This window comes from Aspergillus candidus (assembly GCF_002847045.1).
Source record: "Aspergillus candidus strain CBS 102.13 unplaced genomic scaffold BDW47scaffold_24, whole genome shotgun sequence".
NCBI classification, from domain to species: domain Eukaryota; kingdom Fungi; phylum Ascomycota; class Eurotiomycetes; order Eurotiales; family Aspergillaceae; genus Aspergillus; species Aspergillus candidus.
In genome coordinates this window covers 305,664-326,058 of record NW_020194029.1, presented here as the reverse complement: position 1 = coordinate 326,058, position 20,395 = coordinate 305,664, and the positions used below count along the sequence as shown (strand labels likewise).

Below are 20,395 nucleotides of genomic sequence, written 5' to 3'. Positions count from 1 at the left end.
TTCCATTGCCACATATTTGAAGTATAGATTCATACAAAGGCACTGATATGACTCAAGCGCCAAGCGGCAAGTCGAGAAGATGCAGTGTATCAAACTAATGCATGAGACACAACCCCACTCGATTTGTCTGTCGTGTCACACCTACGCGAGAACATATGTCGAGGGAAAACCCAAGTGATAGCCTTCTTCATCTATCTACAGCTTCATTCCACGCGTATTCGCCTGTACAATATGTCACATACCCGCATCATATCCCAAAAGTCTCAGGATGCTCGAGTCCGCTCAAGGACTAGATAGGGATACTCCCGCCTAAAGGCTGCTCTTCTGCACATACTTCCCCATCGTACCATCCAACTGCGCCTCCAAAACAGCAGCCGTCCCACTCTGCACGCTCCTAACAGCCTCGGGCAATAACCTCCCGAGCTCAGCAACAGTAGCAGCACGACCAGCCCACACGGTCCCACCAGACGCCGCCTTCGCGATACCCGCATAATCCGGCGAGGGCGCAAACGAGATATTCAAATCCTCGTTGGTCGCACGGGAGCCGTCTCCCTCGGGGTGCACGAGAAGCATGCTGCGCCGGGGCGCGTTCCAGCCCTTATTGTTCAGCACGATGGTCAACACGGGGATATTGTACCTCTTGGCAATCCAGTAGACGGACCCCGGGACGGAGAAGAGGAAGGTGCCGTCGCCGACGACCTGGCAGACGAATTTGCCCTTGTTGGTGCCGCCGTGCTGGATGTCAGTCGCGAGCTTGATTCCCAGCGCGCCGCCGCCGGACCAGCCCAGGCCGCCGCCGCCGCAGTTGATCCAGGAGTTGGGATAGGTTGCGGCGATTTGGTCTGCGACCAGTGTGCTGAGTGTCACGGCTTCGATGGCCCAGATTGTGTCCATTGGGCAGCCTTGTCGGACCTGTTGCATGAGATATGATGCATTTAGCGGGGCGGTGGCGCCGCCTGCGGGGACGACGGCGAGGTTTGCGGTGGCTTGGCGCTGTTTCTTGTATTCTTCGCGGCGGCGGCGGCCGCGTGCGAGGGTCTCTGGGGAGGTGGCAAGGTCTCGGAAAGAGGGGTTGGAGGCAACGTATTCGTTGATCTGCTTGAACGCGGTGGCGGACTCGGCGCGGAAAGTCGCCGAGGGATTGATGTAAAAGACGGGCATCTGCTGCTTGAGCGGATCAACATCAACGTGAATGATCTTTGCCGAGTCAGACGGTTTGCACTGGGTTGGGATCCAAGGGACATCGCAGTCCGCCACGAGGATGAAATCGGCCGTTTTGATGGCCTCGTGGTTTCCGTATCGCATGCCCAGAGAGGCTGGGTGATCGCCAGGGAAGCACATATCGCTACCACCGGTGTCCAGCACACGGAGGCCCTTGAATGTATCAGCCAGATTGACCAGCTCCTGAACACCTCGTGCATTTCGACCGGAGTAGCCAACGATGGCCAGAGGCTCCTTTGCGGCAGCGAGCTCGGAAGCGATTAATTCCACGCCCTCCGACGGCAGGGCGGACGGCGCAACGGGGCCCCACACATTTGCATCAACCTTGTAGGGGACGAGCTCTTCCTCCATAATCTCCCGTGCGCCGCACAAATAAACCGGTCCCTTGGGGTCACTGGTAGCGAATTGCAGGGCGCGGTTGACCATTTGCTTGACGTTCTTGCCCGACTTGATCTCCCCGGAGTACCGGCAATACTGGGAAACGATCTGCTTCTGGTCGGGTACATCTTGAATCCAATGTATGTATTCCGTGCGGGAACCGCGCATTTCCCCTTCGATGGTGAAAGGGGACAGCCCGGCAAAGATCAGAACTGGCGCTCGACCGCAGGAAGCGTTATGCACGGCGGCGGCTAGGCCCTGGGTGCCGACGTCGACATGGACTATGACACACTGCGGCTTGCCCGTCAAGCGAGCATAACCATCTGCCATGGACAGTGCCACCATCTGTGGAGATGGAGTTAAATGTGGGGTTAGCCGAAGGTTCAAGCAGGAACAGCCGACGAAGTCCGAGATGCTGCAAGCTCTGGGTTAAACTTAGCACGGACATTGACCGACTTACCTCATTAGGACAGGTGATGATTTTTGGAAACTCATTTGGCTTTTCTTTTTGACCTTTGACCATAGCCTCGAGGATTGAGGGATGGTCAGAGCCCAGGTTAACGAAGGCATGAGTGACCCCAGCCTAGAGCCAGTTAACTCGGTGTCCCAACACAAATAAGCCCGAACCAGGAGATCTCATGGACATACCTCCCATAGTGCCTCGAAAAAGGCGAACGATGCAGTATATACCCTGCCTGCGTCTTAGCGTTGTTGCATTTGGAAATATCGGGAACTTGAGGAACCCCAACAATATGGTTCACCACATACATTATAAGTCAAATTACAGACTGTCGTGGGAAGAGAATGGCGAGTAGTATGAAGAAGAAGAAGCAGGATAGAAACAGTTAAACGGGGAAGTTGAATCCTCTTTAAGCTTCATCAAGTAGTGATACTCGAGGATCGGCCTTAACCCCGAGGCACCCACTGCACTAACCCTTACCGAGTCGTCGGACGAATTCCGCTGCTATGCGGGGTCGCTACTTGGACTCCAACTCTAACACAAAGAAACACTCTTTGTTGTGCTAACCATTTGAGTTATGAGCTACTGGCTGTTGGATACGGGTAATTCAATACGCACTGGGTGGGATTTACCATGCTGGTCCATTTATTCGCCTCGTGGTGGTGCGATCCACTGTTTTATTGTGTAGTCCAAATGCAGTACGGCCGTTTTCGTGACATATTACTATAAGGGTCTATGGATCTAGAGTACGGTGGTATCGCCCAACACAGCTATTTAGTTGTACCTTCAAAAAACCCCCAATGCCTTCCTATATAGTACACCTATCCCAGATTTTGGCAGTCTCTTTCCTAGTAAAATTTCAAAAAAGAAAAACAGACGGAGATACAGAGGTAGAACATAAACATCATGTCAAGCCGACAGAGAATATCAAAAGTTATCTTTCACAGAAACACTGTCAACATCAGTTCCAATACACGTGCCATTGTCATGGCAATGTGATTGAAGAGCCTCCAGTGCAAGCTCTTCGCATCCCATGAGGACACTCCGTTTCCCAGATGGGATTCCTGTGACTAGGATGTCTTTTGCCTTATTGAAATGTCTCATCACATGGATTTTTGAGACATACCCCAACCATCAATGCGCCCTCCCCTTGGTTCTCAAATTCATGAGAAATAAACCCTCTCAGATGTTGAAGCCCTAATGAGATCGTAGAAAACTTAGGTAGACCATGAAGTTTGCATTAGTTCACAAGCAATGAAATAGGTGCAGCAGTCGCAACTTTCCCTACGTTTTCTGTATCCTATGAGATTGAACGCACTGTTGAACAATTTACGAAATCTTATCTATATTTTGTCGTGTAGGGAGACCGCTTCCCCTCATGATCAGAACAATCGAACAGAGAAGCGGCATGGGGCAGCCGTACAGAACAGCGGCACGACGCACCAAGTTTAACCTGGGGGCTTGTACAAAAGAGAAGACGGTTTTATTTGTTGTGAACTCGATAGCCATAAATCAGTATTAAAATATCAGTCATACCAAGCCCGACTCAATACCGATTCGGTATTTGGGACACTTGAAATCGGACAAAATTCGGAGGGATGCGGAAGAACGCATAGAAAAGATGACTCATCATAATAGACCTATCTAATCGCTTATCAGTCGCTATCAGTCGGCAGTGTTTACCGCCGACCCCAGCCTCCCTCGGTTGATTCCAAATAAAGCCGCGCATGCTGGTGGTCTTGGACGGCAATCTTGACCCTTCATTCATTCATCTCATTGTCCGTTATCATTATGCGGACTTCACTATTTAAGCTTGCGAGCCCCCTTGTGCTGCTGGGGGCAGAAGTGGGTGCCTTGCAGATCCCTCTCATCCAATGGGAGCGATTCTCTGGGTCCCAAGCTCCCTTGGCTGACAAGGAGCTGGTCAGTTCCTCCGCATTCCAGGCAAAGGTTCATGCCGAGAACTTGTTCGAGAGAGCCAAAGATCTGTACAAGATTGCGGAGCTGGGAGAGAGCGAATACGGTCATCCCACTCGAGTCATCGGAAGTAAAGGTATCGTCACTAGCAATGTGAGGTCAAAATCGTGATACTGCCCTTACTAAGACAGTGTTTAGGACATCTTGGGACCATTGACTATATCTATTCGACGCTGATCAACTTGGGTGACTACTATACCATCACGAACCAGTCGTTTCCTGCTGTGGCGGGTGATGTTTTTGAGTCGCGCCTTGTGCTTGGCCATGAAGTACCCAAATCGGCACAGCCAATGGGACTGACACCTCCGACTAAACACAAGCAGCCCGTGTACGGGTCAGTGGTAGCTGTGTCTAACTTTGGTTGCGACGCATCGGATTACCCGTCTAATCTAGAGGGCGCTGTCGCTTTCATTAGCCGGGGTGACTGTCCGTTTGGCACCAAGTCAGAACTGGCCGGCAAAGCCGGCGCGATCGCGGCGGTTGTATATAACAACGAAAAGGGTTCCGTCAGTGGCACGCTGGGAACACCGACTCCCGACCATGTGGCTACATTTGGTATATCCGATTCCGATGCAGCCCCGATTCTGAAACAACTCGGAAAGGGTGAAAAGGTCGACGCTATTGCCTACATGGACGCGGTGGTCGAGAGGATCCTCACCACGAACATCATTGCCCAAACCACGGAAGGCGATCCCGATAACTGCGTGATGCTTGGTGGTCATAGTGACAGCGTGGCGGAAGGTCCCGGCATCAACGACGATGGCTCTGGTAGCCTTTCTCTTTTGGAGCTCGCCACGCTTCTGACCAACTTCCGAGTGAACAACTGCGTGCGCTTTGCATGGTGGGCTGGGGAGGAAGAAGGCCTGCTGGGTTCCGACTATTACGTCTCAGTTCTCTCAGCTGAGGAGAACCAAAAGATCCGGCTTTTCATGGATTATGACATGCTCGGCTCGCCAAATTTCGCATACCAGGTCTACAATGCTACCAATGCGGTCAACCCTGTTGGCTCGGAGGAGCTGCGCGATCTCTACACCGACTTCTACGAGGCACATGGGTTTAATTACACATACATTCCATTTGACGGACGTAGCGATTACGATGCGTTTATCAGACATGGTATCCCTGGCGGCGGTATTGCAACTGGCGCCGAGGGAGTCAAGACGCCAGAGGAAGAAAAGATGTTCGGTGGCCACGCTGGAGAGTGGTACGACCCATGCTATCACCAGCTATGCGACAACATCGGAAACGTAAATCTGACCGCATGGGAGTTGAACACAAAGGTACAGAGACACGAACACCTTTCTTGGGGTTGATGATAACCCAGGCTGACCAAATTGCCTTGTAGCTTGTGGCGCACTCGGTCGCGACCTACGCTCAGTCCTTTGACGGATTCCCGGAACGCATCGAGACGACAGCCAACGCACTCTTCGATGCGACACCGATGAAATACCACGGTCCTTCCCTTGTAAAGTAATCAACAGTGATGGGATCTCCCCCTGCTCGATGACCAGTGGGTCCAAGTTGTGCAAGGATCTGTGGATAAGGTGAGGCAAATCTAGAAGTTTGGTGGCACCACCCCTGTACCCTAGCCCCCCGCAGAGTGTCAATAGTTGCATCCAAACAGATCAGCCTCCTTCACAGCAGCCAATTGCAAGAGAGTAACAAAGAAACCATGTTATTTTGTGGGACGGGTTCAGTTTGCGGCGCAAAACCCTGCACCGAGTCCCAACAAGCACGAGCTTTTCGCGCTGTGTAGCCGTAAATTCTTTGTCCATGAAATTGGACTTTCCAAGGAGAAATACCCCATCACACTGGTGTAAAACAGAGAATAATAAGCATGACATTGAGTGGGTCTTTAGGAGATCGATCCATCGGCACTAGTGAGTGACAGCAACAAAGACCCGTTGAGCTGGCAGGGTTGCCCTTGTGGAATATGCAACTCTGCCCAGTTGTGCTGGACTGTGCGCCTCCGATCTAGATGCTTGAAGCTTACTGGCTAATCAGGCTTCGAGTCACCTACGAAAACAGGTGGTATTATGAATGAGGTTCCACAGTTCACAAGCCATGGCTTTTTGGATATAATAGTCTGGGCAATTACTGCTAACTAGTACCTACCAACACTGAGTCTCGGTCGTTGAGGGCACAGGTAGATCTAAAAGTGAATTACCCGATCTAAAGAGGGAGCAAAGAGACGAGGGCGAGAAGCAATACCATGGTTCGACAAGGTAGAGCGGGGCTTTACTTACAAGGCTGTGGTTATCGAGGGTGAAGCTTTCACAGTGAATGCTACCATACCTTATATACTATTTTCCCTATATTATGGTCTGACAAACCCAAATAAAAAAAAAGGCACGACGAGCATTTGCCATATGCTTCTGTACTGCCTATCTGCCAGACGTTTGAGTTCTGAAACGCTCGATATAAGTGACGATGTCCTTACTGCAATTGCCCAGCGAATTGATACTACACATCGTTGATTTCCTTTACGCCGAAAGAGACATTAATGCCCTGGTACAAGGCAACAGACACCTCTACGACCTTTTAAACCCCTCCCTCTATCGCCACAATGTCCAACACCGACAAAGCTCAGCCCTAACCTGGGCCGCCGCCAAAGGGCAACTCCCAACTCTCGAGAAGCTCTTCGACGAAGGAGCGCAAATCATCACAACGCTACCAGTATGCCCAGAAGAGAAGAACGACCTGCCATCAAAGCAGCCCACCATACGTCGAGACCACGATTCTCAAATCCCAGATCACCCCATCGTCCACGCAGCCCTCCACGGCCACGCGACAATCGTCGAAGCTTTACTCCTCAGAGGCGCACATCCAGACTGGACAGACCGCCGCAGTCAAACTCTGCTAATGATAGCCGCCAACAAGGGGCACGTGGCGGTAGTGCGAGTATTATTACAGCACGGAGCAGACCCGACACGACCTGATGTCCTAAACGCGACCCCGATTACCATCGCCGCACTGCGAGGCCATACCGCCGTCGTGGAGGCGCTGATAGAGCACTTGGAGCAACACCACACGACTGTTATGCCAGATACACAAAACCAGGCAATCGTCTACGCTGCGCTCAGCGGCCACACAACGCTCGTCCGGTTCCTGCTCGACCGCGGCATCCCCGTTAACACCTCGGGACGCGTCAACTCGCACACACCGCTCTTCTACGCCGTGCGGCGGGGAGACGAGGCCTTGATACGCTTGCTTCTGGAACGGGGCGCTAATCCGCTGTACATCCCCAGCGAGGGCAGCAAATCGCCGTTGGTGTTTGCAGTTGGGTATTGCGGTAATGAGATCGTCAGCCTGCTACTGGAACAATGTGCGGATCTGGGTACGGAGGGGATTAAGGCGATGCATGCGGCTGTTATTAGAAATAATGCGTGGCTGGTGGAGAGGCTCATTGTGCGGGGTGTGGACCCTGCGTCTAAAGATGAGCATTTACATCGACCTTTGATATCGTGGGCGGCGGACTTGGGGTGTTTGAACATTGTTAGACTGTTTTTGGAAAAAGGGGCTGATGCGAAGGCCTGTGATCCTGGTGGTTTGATGCCTGTGGATTATGCTTCTAAACGGGGGTATACGGCATTGGTTCAGTTGTTGGAGAATTATGTATCGATGAAGCCTTGATGTTACTGGGTTCTTTCAAGCGCAGTTGGATGTTATGGGTCATGGGGTTTGGATAGGATGTGGCGCTCAAGGGGAGATCTATTGGTAGTCTTTTTTCGGGTTGTATTTAGTCGAGTCTTGAGTGATACCTGCCTAGCAGTATTGGAAAAGAAAAAAAAAGAATTGCCACTTGGTTACAAAATGTGCCATGACGCTTTGGGCCTTCGTAAGTAATCCTATCTCAGTACGACACCTAGTAATAGTACTGCATTATCAAGAAGGGATGATAAAGCGTCGCACTAAATATAAGATTGCTCGCGAAGCTCAACAGTGTCATGATATCTTTTGCAACCGAGTGGTAGCTGTTGCCATATAAAGTCTACTGCTGAGCTGCGCATTCTTAAGAAAACAGGGATTCGGACTCGCTTGTAGAGAGTAAGTACTACATAACCATAGACTGATGTTCTATTTATATCTCCAGATATCTCAAAGCAGCCCTCAACTCATATTTGCTAGCTTGCTGGGTGGATTAACGAAGGGGGGAGTGATGGAACACACGAAATGAATTCTAGTCCAACATTGTCGTTCCTGTCCGAAATTATTACTAGACATGGCCTAGACGCTCCCTACTGACAAAGCAGAATAGATATAAGTAGTTAGTTAGTTATATCTTATGCGAACTCGTCATGAGACCTCCAAGCGATGCTGGAGTAGCAACCACTATAAACATGACGCGGATAACCTTGCGCCGATGCCGGCGATAGCCTTATCTAGGCGCGCGGGGTTGATCGGAGTCTGCCGATAACAGCCCTTTTGACAACCAGGACTAAACAGAGCTTATTTTCCAAGCCGAGAACACTCTGCAGTATTGTCGCCCTTCATTCGCCCGACATCTATGATTAATATATGTGCCTGTTATGGTTGGCCCGTATATAGCATTATATGCATCAGAGAACCCCAGCAGCCGATGGCGGAGGAATGGTTCCGCCCGGCACATGACTTCCAGAATTCCAGATGTATCCGGGATTACCGTACGGGTGGGACTTTGATCATTCCCCGCGCACACGCCCTGCAGGTGACTACAGTTGCATTGGTTATAGTTACCCAACCATAGACGATGCAGCTCAATGGCTCTATTAGATAACATAAACACCAAGTCGAAGATCAATACCACAAAAGTGATCCTTTAACCGGAGTCTAGTGGGGTGGCCAATGTTGGTCGAACGGATGGCCCGCCCGATAACCACCCACGTTACAAGAGCGGAGGTACCAAATCTTACCTCCGAAAGTGGGCGAGGCGGGAAAAGGATGACTCCGAGTCCATTCGGCTCTTTGCGGTCTTGACTCTTTCACCTATTTTACTTCCGCGCGCCCTTCTTTCAAACCCACGTTGGTTTTTTGGTATTATTTGTCGCTTCTACATTACGCATAATCAGACAATCCTTCCACCACTCTATCTCTTCAAGTGGTAGCTACGTACCACCCGACAATCACAAACAGAGAATGAGTCCTTCAGCCGCCGCGGACGAGGCAAAGGGCCAGCAGTCCGCCACCACGCCATTGACTGTCGATGGCGTCGCTGCACTGAGGGCCAACGGCCCCCAGGTGCCCACTGGCGTTGCTCCTGCTACCAGCAGTGACATGTTTAAAAGTCCGGTATGCTCGCGACTTTTATGCGCAAACGACACAAAGACGACCGCCGAACTGACCACCATTCTGCTTCTTACAGGCGTGCTACACGAAGCCTAAGGCTAAACGTTGGGATCGTAAGCCATGACCCCGCAGTCGATTCGCTGTTCTCTGTCCCGACGGAGCATTGGTTAATTCTCCCCGCTAGACTTCCTCTCCATCGAATCGCAAGCTCGAAAGGTCCGTCCAATTACAAGCACAACGTCTTGGTATACACATGGTGGCTAAAACGAATGGCGCGCATAGGTATCGACTTTGAAGGGTGCTGCGAAATACCTCAAAAACCCGGGTTCGTTGCTTGTGGTCACTCCGTTGGCTCGCCGTCGAAGATCTGCTAACGCCCGTTTTTGAATAGGTCTTATCTCTTTGGGCGGTGGACTCCCGTCCCCGGAATATTTCCCCTTTCAAGAACTCAGCATCAAGGTCCCCACACCGCCGGGGTTCGGTCCTCAAGCGACCCGTGAAAATGGCACCGTTCTCACCTCGGCCAAGGGCGATGTCCGGGAGGGGAAGAGCCTGTACGGTCAGTTTTACGCCTAGAATCCACAGTAGAAGCGTGGGTTCTGACTTTCACAGATCTTGAGGTTGCTCTCAACTATGGGCAGGCAGTAGGAGCACCCCAGCTGCTTAGATTTGTGACGGAGCACACGGAGGTATTGTTCCCAGAAGACGCAACTCTCAGTCGGTGATTAACTGAGCCTAGATTATCCACAACCCCCCGTATGCGGACTGGCGATGCTGCTTGAACGCCGGTAGCACCTATGCGTGGGATACGGTACTCAGAATGCTTTGCAACCGAGGGGACTATATCATGATGGAAGAATATACGTTTTCTAGTGCCCAGGAGACCGTTCTCCCGCAGGGTGTCAATGTCGTTCCCATCAAGATGGACGAGCAAGGTCTTCTGCCGGGGTCTCTCGACGATGTACTGAGCAGCTGGGACGAGGCAGCTCGGGGAGCTCGCAAGCCTTTCGTGCTTTACACTATTCCTACTGGACAGAATCCTACTGGCGCGACCCAGCAAGGTGAGCGCCGGAAGGCTATCTACGAGGTCGCACAGAAGCACGATGTTATTATCGTGGAAGACGAACCGTATTACTTCCTGCAGATGCAACCGTACACCGGACCTGACGCGGAACCCGTCCCACCTCCGAAGACCCACGACGACTTCATCAAATCCCTTATTCCATCCTACTTGAGCCTGGACGTCGACGGCCGTGTTATTCGACTTGAATCGTTCTCGAAGGTCCTCTCTCCTGGCTCCCGGACCGGCTGGATCGTTGCCTCGGAACAAATTGTTGAACAATTCGTTCGGAATTGCGAGACCTCCTCCCAAAACCCCAGCGGCTTCTCGCAGATGGCATTCTTCAAGCTTTTGGATGAACACTGGGGTCATACCGGTTATCTCGATTGGCTGATTGATATCCGTCTGTCTTATACCAATCGCAGAGACGCCATGGTCCACGCGTGTGAACAACACCTTCCACGTGAAATTGCCAGTTGGAACCCCCCTGCCGCGGGGATGTTCGTGAGTTACCCCCTCTTTGTATTGGCGCGATAGTTCAGGGGGGCACTAAGCTAATGCAAATATAGCACTGGATTCAACTCGACTGGCAAAAGCATCCGGGTCTGGCATCTGGAAAGACCCGTGAAGCCATCGAGCAAGAGATTTTCCAAGCTGCGGTTGACAACGGTGTCCTCGTCTCGCGCGGTAGCTGGTTTACGGCTTCTGGACTGCGTGAGGAAAACATGTTCTTCCGCGCTACTTTCGCCGCTGCGAGTGCGGAGAGTATCGAAGAGGCTATTAAACGCTTTGGTGATGCCCTGCGGATCCAATTCGGTCTGTAAATATCGGTCTGTAAGTATTGACGATAGGGGTACTTTTTTTTTTCTTATATAGACCGGGGTTTGGTTATCATACCCAGTCCGACAAGTCAGCATTTGAGGTAGCTTATAGTTTGTGGTCTAGATTATCATGAGAAACGGCCCGGCAGAGATGACATTTCTCGGGCAAGGGAAATTGTTTTAGCTTGGTGGTTGGCGTGTGTACATAGTCGCATTGGCAATAGGCTGCTAGCATCTACATAAAATTTCTCTCATTGCCATCATTCGAACAACCATTTGATGTGGTAGTCTCTTTTGCCTTTGTCCTTAGGGTGTTGATGTTTGTAACACAAAGGAATAGAAGGAAACTAGAATAGTACAGACACATAAATTAATTTACTTCAAAACATAGAAGACAAAGGAACAAAATAATCAAAAATCATCTCCGTCCCTCAACCGTGAAAATGATCTTCCGCCGAGATCGGCAGTAACGTGATCCGTCTGGAACTTTAATCGAACGTCCCCTCATCCCCAACCTAACATTACTGCTGCCAATACCTACGGAGTACTACCATTATTCATGCCCTCGGGGAGATACCGACAAACCGGGTTTGTCTCATTTTAGCGACTGCGACTTACGATAAAGATGCATCTGTTGATTTAGGTTTTTTTATGCTCCGCGATTGTGATACCAGATTTTGTTTTTGCGTGTCTAGAATTCATATTCATTTTTTTACATCTTCGTTTCTGCACCGCCTTATTCGACGAGGAGGAGTACATAAGAGTTCGCGGAGATTGCTTGCTAGTAAGTCATAATTGAAGTCTATATTCGAAGTTCTTGAACCCCACGGAAGGCTTGATTCGCACTGTTTTCGCGTCCTCGTTTCCCGATGTTTTGCCATGCTGGAGCTGAGATGTCCACATTCACGTGACCTGGGGATGATCGGTGGACCGTACCTGTTCGATACTTGATATGTTCAATCTTGACCCTATAATGACTCTTCAATTGTCTTTACCATGATGGTGTCAAATGTAAACTTGTCATAGTAGGAATGCTAATTAGGTATGTAGTTCTTCAGACCTCACTATCGCCTTAATCAACGATTTAAGCAAAGATCTTGTCTTGTGACTTACGCCATCACCGAAAGGTCCTCAACTGTGGGATGTATGCCATTACTTTGAGTGACCTCAATTAAGCATATATTGATTGTATGGTTGGCACAGTACTATTTACGCCCTGTTGACATTGGCTACAATGTGCTATTTGCCGCTGAGCTAAAGACATCTGGCTAACACGCTTTTACCATTCTCCCCAAACTTTACAGAATCAACGACTTAATTTTCTCTACATCTCTAGAACAGGCCTCGCATATCTCTGAGACGCCTTTGAGATCCGCGTGCGCCAACTAGGTTTTGACACACCGACATATGTGCCATACCATCTAGTTCAATAGGATCAATCGAGATCCTGCAGCAGACTATTTCTCTGCATCATTCAATATATGCTTGGGAAATATGTGCAACTGAGAGATATCTTACATTCATCTGTTTCTCTCTGTGGATAAGAGCTTTGCGATCCCTGTAAGTATGTCTTTTCGTCCTTCCGCTGCACTTGTACTGATGCAGTCTATACTCACAGGTTCTATGCCAGGTCCTTAGAAATATAGATTACAAAGCAAGGACTGCAAAGCGTACTATTCAGGAATTAGTAGTGAGTGACATATCCCCCACTCATATCATCTTCTGAAACCTCTCGCCACTTTCATTGAAATAGTGGAAGTGTTGTGTAAACACGACTGTCCGCCAGCGGTCCCCAGTTTTGGTGTAGAATAACTCGGGGGGCTAACCATCTTACAACAACGACCCTTATCGGCTTTTGGTTCTGACTTTGTAATTTCATAGGGCATCTTTTTCTCTGTTACCTCCCAATTAAATACGTGGTGTTTACGCACCCCTGCCCAACGTCTGTCTCCTCGGAACCCACCTACATGCTTGATATAACTTACTCACACTTTCAAAATAGCTTCTACATTCCGCACCTAAGCGTATATCCTCCACCATCACCATGGATGCTTCCCGTGCTTCGCAGCTTTTGGACCCCACGTCTGCCGTGGCGGCCATCACGAAACATAAAGCGGAAGCAATTAAACTGGCTCGCGAGCAAGCCGCCGCAGTCCAGGAAATGTGCCGCAGAGCTAAAACGGAGATGCCACCTTACGAATTTGAAGAGTTGATTGGTAAAGGTTCCTACGGTCGTGTTTACAAGGGACACCAACTTCCCTCGCGCCAGGTCGTTGCAATCAAAGTTATGGATGTTGACACGCTCGATTACAAGACTCTGCGAGACTTCAAAGACGATTCTATCAAGGAGTTTATCCACGAGACGAAGGTCATGAAGCAGGTCAAGGACTCGGGAGCAAAAAACATCAATGAATTGATCGAGGCTATCTCCATTCACTCGCAACTGTGGCTAGTTTGCGAGTACTGCCCTGGTGGGAGTGTCAGAACCTTGGTAAGTTGATCATTTGATTTTCTGAAGTTGTCGGAATATAATTTAATTTCCTTCTTATTGACGCATGTATAGATGCGAGCTACAGGTGATCGGCTCGATGAAAAGTTCATCATCCCCATTGCCCGCGAATTAGCTGCCGGCTTGCGTGCTATCCATAATGCTGGAATCATCCATCGAGATATCAAGGGTTCGTGCCATGTTACTTGAGACCTACCAGGATATAGGCTAAATCTAAAAACGCAGCCGCCAATATCTTGATCCACGAAGAAGGCCGGCTCGAGATCTGTGACTTTGGCGTGGCGGGTGTTCTTCAGTCGCAAATGGACAAGCGCTCTACTTGGATTGGAACGCCTCACTGGATGCCACCCGAGATGTTCTCCACCCGCGGCGAAGCACATCAATACGGCAGTGAGGTACGGTTCTCGATTATCAAAGACGTGCGCAAATCGCTGACTGTTCTAGATCGATGTATGGGCTTACGGATGCACCCTGTTCGAGTTCGCTTCGGGAAACCCCCCGAATGCCAACCTCCGCGAGCGAATGCAAATTGGAAGGCAATTGAACCGAAACGCCCCAAAACTCAAGAATGATAAATACAGCGATGAACTCAAGGACTTGGTTGCATTTGCTTTGGAGTCCGATCCGATCGCGCGCCCTGCAATGGACGATATTTTGGACCACGCATACATCGCCAACACCGAAGAGGAATATCCTACGTCTTCCCTTAGCGAGCTCGTCCGCATATACTACCAGTGGTCTCAGCGGGGAGGGCAGCGTATTTCCCTGTTCCACCCTGGGGGTGCCGCAGCTGCCGAGATGCCAGATGATGGCCCGGACGTGGAATTGGACTGGAATTTTAGCGCTACAGATGGGTTCGAAAGGAGGTTTTCCGTCATCGATCTCGACCAGCTGGCTGCCTCGTTAGCTGAAATGGAAGACAAAATCAGTCCAACAACCTCTAACGACGAAGCGGAAGCCGATGCTCTCGAACGAGTGGCGAATGAAGACATGTCCGAGGATGAAAAGGCCAATTTCGATGAGCGTGTCCGCCGAGGTGCTGAAGCCATGGAAGGCCTCTTCAACGAGGAACTTCCAGACTACAAATACGAGACGAAAAACGACTTCATCCCTATTGAGCAGAAGCAGCCCATGTCAGATCTACCTCTCCGTACAGAGACAGACAGATCCTCAGTAACATCAACCTTTATCGACATCGACATTGGATCCTTTGACTCTTCTCACTATGCTGCGGGTGCGTCGACGACCCAGCCATTCCAACTGGCCGATGCAGATACCATCAAAGCAAACCGGACCAGCGGTCGCCAACACCGTGACTCCGGCGAAGCTCGCTCCCGCTCATCGAGCGGTGGCCTAAGCAGCGATCGAGAGTCTCAGGATTTAACCTACCAACCCCAGAGCGGGCCAAGACCACCCACCATGGACTGGAAGTTCCCAAGCTTCACGCCCCAAGACACGGAGGCAGCACCCGCAGATGAGGGTCAAAACAATCCCACGCACACGGAAGGCTCCCCAAAAAATACTGAGCCGGAAGAGTTCATCCCGACAGAAAAACGGGCAACAATGGAGTGGAAATTTCCAGAAGCTCCAACTCCGGCTCCAAACCCGGCTCCGGCTCCGGCGAAACCGCCCACAACAGACGAGTCTGACCAAGCAGCAAGACGTGCGACGATGGAGTGGACTTTCCCATCAATGGGTGGCTCAGCAGACGCCGATCAAGACTCGCAGGGTAACGACGTGGCGGTAGAAGCAAACCGGTTTAGCACTCTCAAAGCACCTCTCCCCCCACTGGAGCCATCCGAAACTGCCATCCGACCCCTCAGCATCGGCGAACCCGGAGACGCCCGCCCATCCACGTCAAACTCAGCAAAATCCAGCTTTTCAGCCAGCTCAGACACAGACTACGACCCGTTCCGACTGGATCGACCTCCCAGCCTCTCAGGCGACAAATTCGCCCCAGACGACTTCCCACAACTCCTCGACTCCGCCGACCACGACGCGCAATCACGCTCATCAGTCATAGTCGAAGACGGACCCGGCCCAGACGAAGAAGACGACGTGATCGAAGAAGAAGACGAGCGCCAGCTCGACTGGCAGTCGAATACCACTGCCACCACTGCCGCCAGCGACGCAGCCGATCCGGGATCCGACTCGGAGCCGTTCCCAGCAGCTCTAATGCCCACCGACGAGGCTGCGGACCCGACTCCGCTGCCCACGGCGCGCCGCGTCCCGCACATTGTGGAGCCGGTTTATTTCCCAGACCTTGTTCCACCGGATGCGTATGCGCTCGCGGCTAATGGTCAGGAGGGAACTATGAAGGCTGAGTTGGATCGGTTACTGGAGGATTTCCTGGACGCGTTGTCGGCTACGGGTGAGGGGCTTGCTAGGACGAGGGTGAGTCCTGAAACGACCCCTAATGGGAGGTCGACGCCGGAGGGGGTGGAATGAGAATTTCTTGATTGTTTTCATCACTCAGGCTAGGGAAATAAAATAGACAACTTCAAGATAGATCTGTCCCCTAGTTGGCGGGAATGTTGACAATATGTCCCCAGTTTTTCGTTATCCATTATCAATTATCAAGTGAAAAGTGCTCTTGATTACTTTATGCTAATTGGGCCGCGCATGAGAGTACGGATGCAAAGACTGTTCAAACGTTAAACGTAGTCAATAATTGATGAAGGGGAAGATTGACCACAAGCTAGTCAGGCCAACCGAACATTTACTGAGCCTCGATTCTAGTATCAAGAGACGCCTGAGCATAAACCGCCGTTAAAGGACTGGACAGGAGTTTGGTTTCCCCGCCTGCATGATATCTAGAAATGGTGAAGGAAGCGGGATGCTTGCTCCTAGAGTAGATAGATGGATAATTCTGGTACATGATGTTGTGAGCCTAGCTTAAAACATGTTAGCTGCCATGCCAAAACGTTGACCAACGTTTTGTATAGGGCTTAACCTGACTAGCATCCCAATAAAGTATACCAAGGTGGTGTCAAAACCCGCGTGTGTCCATATACCCTAGAGCCTCTAGAAAAAAAAGGATTGATTAGAAGCTTGATGGGTTACCACAGCCGGGAAGGAAACATCTAGGCGAGAATTGGCTGGAATTTTCAAGCATAAGGAGATGTTGAGCAATGGCAGGGCTCCGCGAGAACAAAGTAAGCCAAGTGAAGATATAGTCCGAAGTGGATCAGTGCCTCGCCGTATCAACTGCCTACCAGGCATTCACAGTGCTAGTAACAATGGTCGTGACAACTCCCACAGATAACACTTATAGAAAATAATTGGCATTCCCCCTCAATTACTCAATATCCATCAACAGATAGCAGTGTATCATGAATCTGCAGTTTTGGATTGCGTAAGTAATCTGTACTATAACCAATCGATTACTCGGACCCATTAAATAATGTTAGGGCGAGCCTACAGAGGACTGCCTCGTAGTAAAAGCAGGTATGTGATAAACGAGACTGGCCGACGAACTATTGCTACCTTCATGCCACCTAGTTCGGGCACCGCGGACCCTTTGGAACGCTGGAGGAACCCTCCTCCTGAAGCCGAGCCAGCCAATTTATCGGCTATTCAAAATGCGCTTGAAAGTCAATCGATGTAGTTAGGAGGAAATCAAGGGCTACCGCCTAGCGGTTGAGTGGACGAGTTGTTCCAGACCCATCGCCGTACATCGCCGTACAGCATCCCTAGCAGCTTCATCGGCAAGTGGGAAAAGTGTCACCAGTGCATCCTCTCGTCTCTCCAACCGATCTTGCTTGTCCGCTATATCCAGTGGCAGCCAGAACCCTTCGATCAAGACATCTGGAGTTCAAAAGAAACAGTCCAGCACAAGCAGAAAGAAGCGGAGTGCTTTTAACAATCCTCTCATATTTTACTGCACGTTCTGCTGTGATAAACTTAAGAACAAATATGACTGGATGCGTCATGAGAAGTCTATCCATCTCAACCTGGAGAATTGGACGTGCGCACCGTATGGCGGTTCAGTCGTATTACCATCAACAGGTCGCGTCCATTGTGCCTATTGCAACCAGCTGGACCCAGACCCCATCCACCTTGAGCAGCACAACCATGGACCCTGTCAGAACAGATGCGGAAATTTCGGCGAAGTGACCACCTGTTTCAGCATCTGCGCCTTTTCCACCGTCTGGACACTATGCCTCTCATCCACGGATGGAAACATGTCACCGTGGACTTCTCGTCCCGCTGTGGATTCTGCGACAGCCGGATGTCCAACTGGGACGAGCAAGCCGATCATCTAACAGTCCACTTCCGCCAAGGATGTACGATGGCCCACTGGAAAAGCGATCATGAATTTCCGCCAGAGATCGCTGCGCAAGTCAAACATAGTGTACCTCCATATCTGCTCGACTTCGAATCCCGAACCCTCGTCCCTTTCTCCGCTACAAACGGTGCTGTCAATGATCATCTCTCTCAGATGCTGACCTGGGCCAGTTTTCTAAAAGCAAAAGACGAACCTCAAATGCATCCAGAATCAGAAGCTCTGGAGGTGGCACTGCAACCAGCTCCAGAGCCTCAGTTGGATTCGTATACTGAAGTACTCACGCGTCACTTAAGCCATTACGCACAACGGATGATGAGCAGCGACACAATCCCCGCAGACGAGATGTTTCAGGTAAAGGCGAGGCATCTGTTGTTTGATTCCAATTATCAGTGAAACCAGACGCTGGCCGATAATCAGGAATGGTTGGCTAGGTTTCGAGGAGAGCAGAGCGGTAGTCCTCTTAAGACGTCGGAGCAAACTTCCTTGGATCAGCAAATATAACCATCTTTTCGCACATGAATAATATGAACAAAATTTATAGACTCACTATCAGTAAAGCCGGGGTTTATCCCCCATTCCACTGAAATGCCACTTTTCCGCCTAATCCACTGGGCATGTTGAAGAAACGCAAACAGTATCCAGACCAGAGCGAATCGCAACAAAACCAAAAGCAAGCCAGCCCAGTGAAGGCCTAAGCCTGTGTACATGGGCCCGGTGCGAGCAGGGAGGCTTTGAGTGTTTGACATACTCCTATAATTATTATGTTATCAAGAGCTATCTGTCATTTTTCTATACATTTTCAAGTTATATGCGCTTTGAGTGGTGTCGCTGTCTAGCAATTGTACAGTGGGCTTGGGGTACTCTCAGCACGTCTTCAATTGAGCGCTACGTTTGCTCCAAATCCCCTCACTGTTGGATATTTCAGGCAGGTAATCTCGCTCCTGTTAGATGTGGACGTGTATGTGGACGTGTCTATACCATGATGACGCGTCGTGTCAGTAACTGCTCTCTATCAACAAACACAAAAGTCGGTCTGTTTACTTTGGCTTCATCCTCGGTTCCATCCTCTGTCAACGATGTAACATCTATTTCTCTACTATCCACTCTACAACTCCAAGAAAAATTATTACTGCATGAATTACGATGGCCCCCGTCTCCAGCAGAGCTTCTCATTTCGAAACCCTCTCACATCCCATATCAATCAAAGAATGGAGATCCATCCTCCAAGGAATCAAACTACTTTACATCCGCCGCCAATACAAACAATGCGCCACTCGCTGTTTCGAGATCCTTAACAAGACAACCGAGCCGGTGAGTATATACTTACACTCCCTCCCAACACGAACAAACGACTAACAATACACCCAACCCAGATCCACCCAGTCCACAAAACATACCTTCACTTTTACAACGCCATTTCCCACGAGGAAATGGGCCGCTGCGCCCACATCTACTCCAGCAACAAGATCTCGCTCCTCCGCTCCGCGCTGGACTTCTTCGTCGCATGCAACTCTACATTGCCAACCCCAATTACCATTCCAGCTCCCATCTCCATTCCCGCTCCAGACTACGACAGCAGCTGGTGCAGCTTGGAGTCCCCGTTCTCGGATGTATCTTTATCGTCAGAGTCGTCGGATACCCCCTCCTCCGTGGGCAGCCTCATCAGTAGCATTACGGATATCATTGACGGGTCTATTGACTGTCCGGCGGACGATCCGTTCTTGTCTGATACTGATACGTGGGGCTCACTGGGCGTTGAGACTGAGACGCCTTCTAAGATCCCGCGATATATCCTCACGCCTTCTCCGCTGAATGTGCAAAAGTCGGTGGAGAGTTGGGACTCACCATCACCTACTTCACCAACCGGCTCTTCCTCTATCAACTCAGGATCCAACATCCCACGCAAAGTTCTAGCCCAAGTGAAAGCCCCAGCAAAGCCCCAGATACCACCTCCTCTTCCGCTGAAGATTCGTCCTTCGAGGGCTGATAATGACTGCAATGTTAAGCCACAGACTACCGCACAGCGGCAGCGTGACTCACTGCAGATGACGCATGAGTTTGCCCTTCCAGCCAGAAGCAGTGCATATCTCCCAGCCTCGTCGACTTCCTCTACTGCCTCTATCCACAACTACAACGACACTATTGAATTCCTAAGCGCTCAGATAGCGACTAGCATCTCCGACGTCCACAAACTAATTGACGAGACCACCAAGGCCCAGAATGCCCGTAGAGCCTCTAAGACAACCCGGCGCTCAGCGTCCTTCTGGAGCTTCGATCCGGTCAAAGACGCCACGCAGAGCACTGTGGGATCTAGTGAAGCTGGAGGGACACCGTGGAAAGAAACGAAAGAGCAGCGCATTGCGCGATTGCGGGCGGACGGTTGGAGATCGGTAGGGTTGAGATCGTCGTCGAGGGG

At 50.5% G+C, this 20,395-nt stretch overlaps 6 protein-coding genes across 6 annotated transcripts; 5 read left to right on the top strand and 1 right to left on the bottom strand.

The window, feature by feature from the left end:
- Positions 1 to 162: 162 nt before the first annotated feature.
- BDW47DRAFT_106445 (putative thiamine pyrophosphate enzyme) lies at positions 163 to 2,391 on the bottom strand. Its single transcript, XM_024812770.1, has 4 exons — positions 2,368 to 2,391; positions 2,248 to 2,290; positions 2,060 to 2,182; positions 163 to 1,944 (listed from the first exon to the last, which is right to left on the bottom strand). Coding segments are annotated over exons 1-4 (1,803 nt in total). The 5' UTR covers positions 2,370 to 2,391; the 3' UTR covers positions 163 to 309.
- A 1,374-nt stretch (positions 2,392 to 3,765) lies between these two features.
- Positions 3,766 to 5,586, top strand: BDW47DRAFT_34946 (Zn-dependent exopeptidase). Its single transcript, XM_024818801.1, has 3 exons — positions 3,766 to 4,112; positions 4,175 to 5,316; positions 5,382 to 5,586. The coding sequence occupies exons 1-3, from the start codon at positions 3,851 to 3,853 to the stop codon at positions 5,508 to 5,510; spliced, it is 1,533 nt and encodes a 510-aa protein (XP_024671836.1). The 5' UTR covers positions 3,766 to 3,850; the 3' UTR covers positions 5,511 to 5,586.
- A 652-nt stretch (positions 5,587 to 6,238) lies between these two features.
- BDW47DRAFT_106442 (ankyrin repeat-containing domain protein) lies at positions 6,239 to 7,838 on the top strand. Its single transcript, XM_024812769.1, has one exon. It carries the CDS (start codon positions 6,467 to 6,469, stop codon positions 7,667 to 7,669), a length of 1,203 nt encoding a protein of 400 aa, XP_024671835.1. The 5' UTR covers positions 6,239 to 6,466; the 3' UTR covers positions 7,670 to 7,838.
- A 696-nt stretch (positions 7,839 to 8,534) lies between these two features.
- On the top strand, positions 8,535 to 11,442 carry BDW47DRAFT_106440 (aminotransferase-like domain-containing protein). The gene is made up of 8 exons (XM_024812768.1): positions 8,535 to 9,304; positions 9,378 to 9,414; positions 9,486 to 9,517; positions 9,584 to 9,626; positions 9,693 to 9,860; positions 9,914 to 9,990; positions 10,041 to 10,865; positions 10,931 to 11,442. The coding sequence occupies exons 1-8, from the start codon at positions 9,152 to 9,154 to the stop codon at positions 11,183 to 11,185; spliced, it is 1,590 nt and encodes a 529-aa protein (XP_024671834.1). The 5' UTR covers positions 8,535 to 9,151; the 3' UTR covers positions 11,186 to 11,442.
- Positions 11,443 to 13,226: 1,784 nt separating this feature from the next.
- On the top strand, positions 13,227 to 16,139 carry BDW47DRAFT_126050 (putative serine/threonine protein kinase; the record flags this gene model as incomplete). The annotated part of the gene is made up of 4 exons (XM_024816482.1): positions 13,227 to 13,673; positions 13,746 to 13,860; positions 13,917 to 14,086; positions 14,136 to 16,139. The coding sequence occupies 4 exons, from the start codon at positions 13,227 to 13,229 to the stop codon at positions 16,137 to 16,139; spliced, it is 2,736 nt and encodes a 911-aa protein (XP_024671833.1).
- A 955-nt stretch (positions 16,140 to 17,094) lies between these two features.
- Positions 17,095 to 18,372, top strand: BDW47DRAFT_117795 (uncharacterized protein; the record flags this gene model as incomplete). The annotated part of the gene is made up of 3 exons (XM_024815125.1): positions 17,095 to 17,294; positions 17,404 to 17,704; positions 17,785 to 18,372. 3 exons carry the CDS (start codon positions 17,095 to 17,097, stop codon positions 18,370 to 18,372), a joined length of 1,089 nt encoding a protein of 362 aa, XP_024671832.1.
- Between the last annotated feature and the right edge of the window lie 2,023 nt (positions 18,373 to 20,395).

What these genes read in the sequence shown, in the direction of transcription:
- BDW47DRAFT_106445 (XM_024812770.1), bottom strand. An exon ending in TTTTCGAGGCACTATGGGAG is followed by an intron (nt 2,183 to 2,247) that starts GTATGTCCATGA and finishes AACTGGCTCTAG; the next exon opens with GCTGGGGTCACTCATGCCTT. An exon ending in TCATCACCTGTCCTAATGAG is followed by an intron (nt 1,945 to 2,059) that starts GTAAGTCGGTCA and finishes CCATCTCCACAG; the next exon opens with ATGGTGGCACTGTCCATGGC.
- BDW47DRAFT_34946 (XM_024818801.1), top strand. Translation starts at nt 3,851, where the DNA reads ATGCGGACTTCACTATTTAAGCTTGCGAGCCCCCTTGTGCTGCTGGGG. An exon ending in TCGAGTCATCGGAAGTAAAG is followed by an intron (nt 4,113 to 4,174) that starts GTATCGTCACTA and finishes GACAGTGTTTAG; the next exon opens with GACATCTTGGGACCATTGAC. An exon ending in CATGGGAGTTGAACACAAAG is followed by an intron (nt 5,317 to 5,381) that starts GTACAGAGACAC and finishes ATTGCCTTGTAG; the next exon opens with CTTGTGGCGCACTCGGTCGC.
- BDW47DRAFT_106442 (XM_024812769.1), top strand. Translation starts at nt 6,467, where the DNA reads ATGTCCTTACTGCAATTGCCCAGCGAATTGATACTACACATCGTTGAT.
- BDW47DRAFT_106440 (XM_024812768.1), top strand. Translation starts at nt 9,152, where the DNA reads ATGAGTCCTTCAGCCGCCGCGGACGAGGCAAAGGGCCAGCAGTCCGCC. An exon ending in GGAGGGGAAGAGCCTGTACG is followed by an intron (nt 9,861 to 9,913) that starts GTCAGTTTTACG and finishes TGACTTTCACAG; the next exon opens with ATCTTGAGGTTGCTCTCAAC. An exon ending in CCCCTGCCGCGGGGATGTTC is followed by an intron (nt 10,866 to 10,930) that starts GTGAGTTACCCC and finishes ATGCAAATATAG; the next exon opens with CACTGGATTCAACTCGACTG.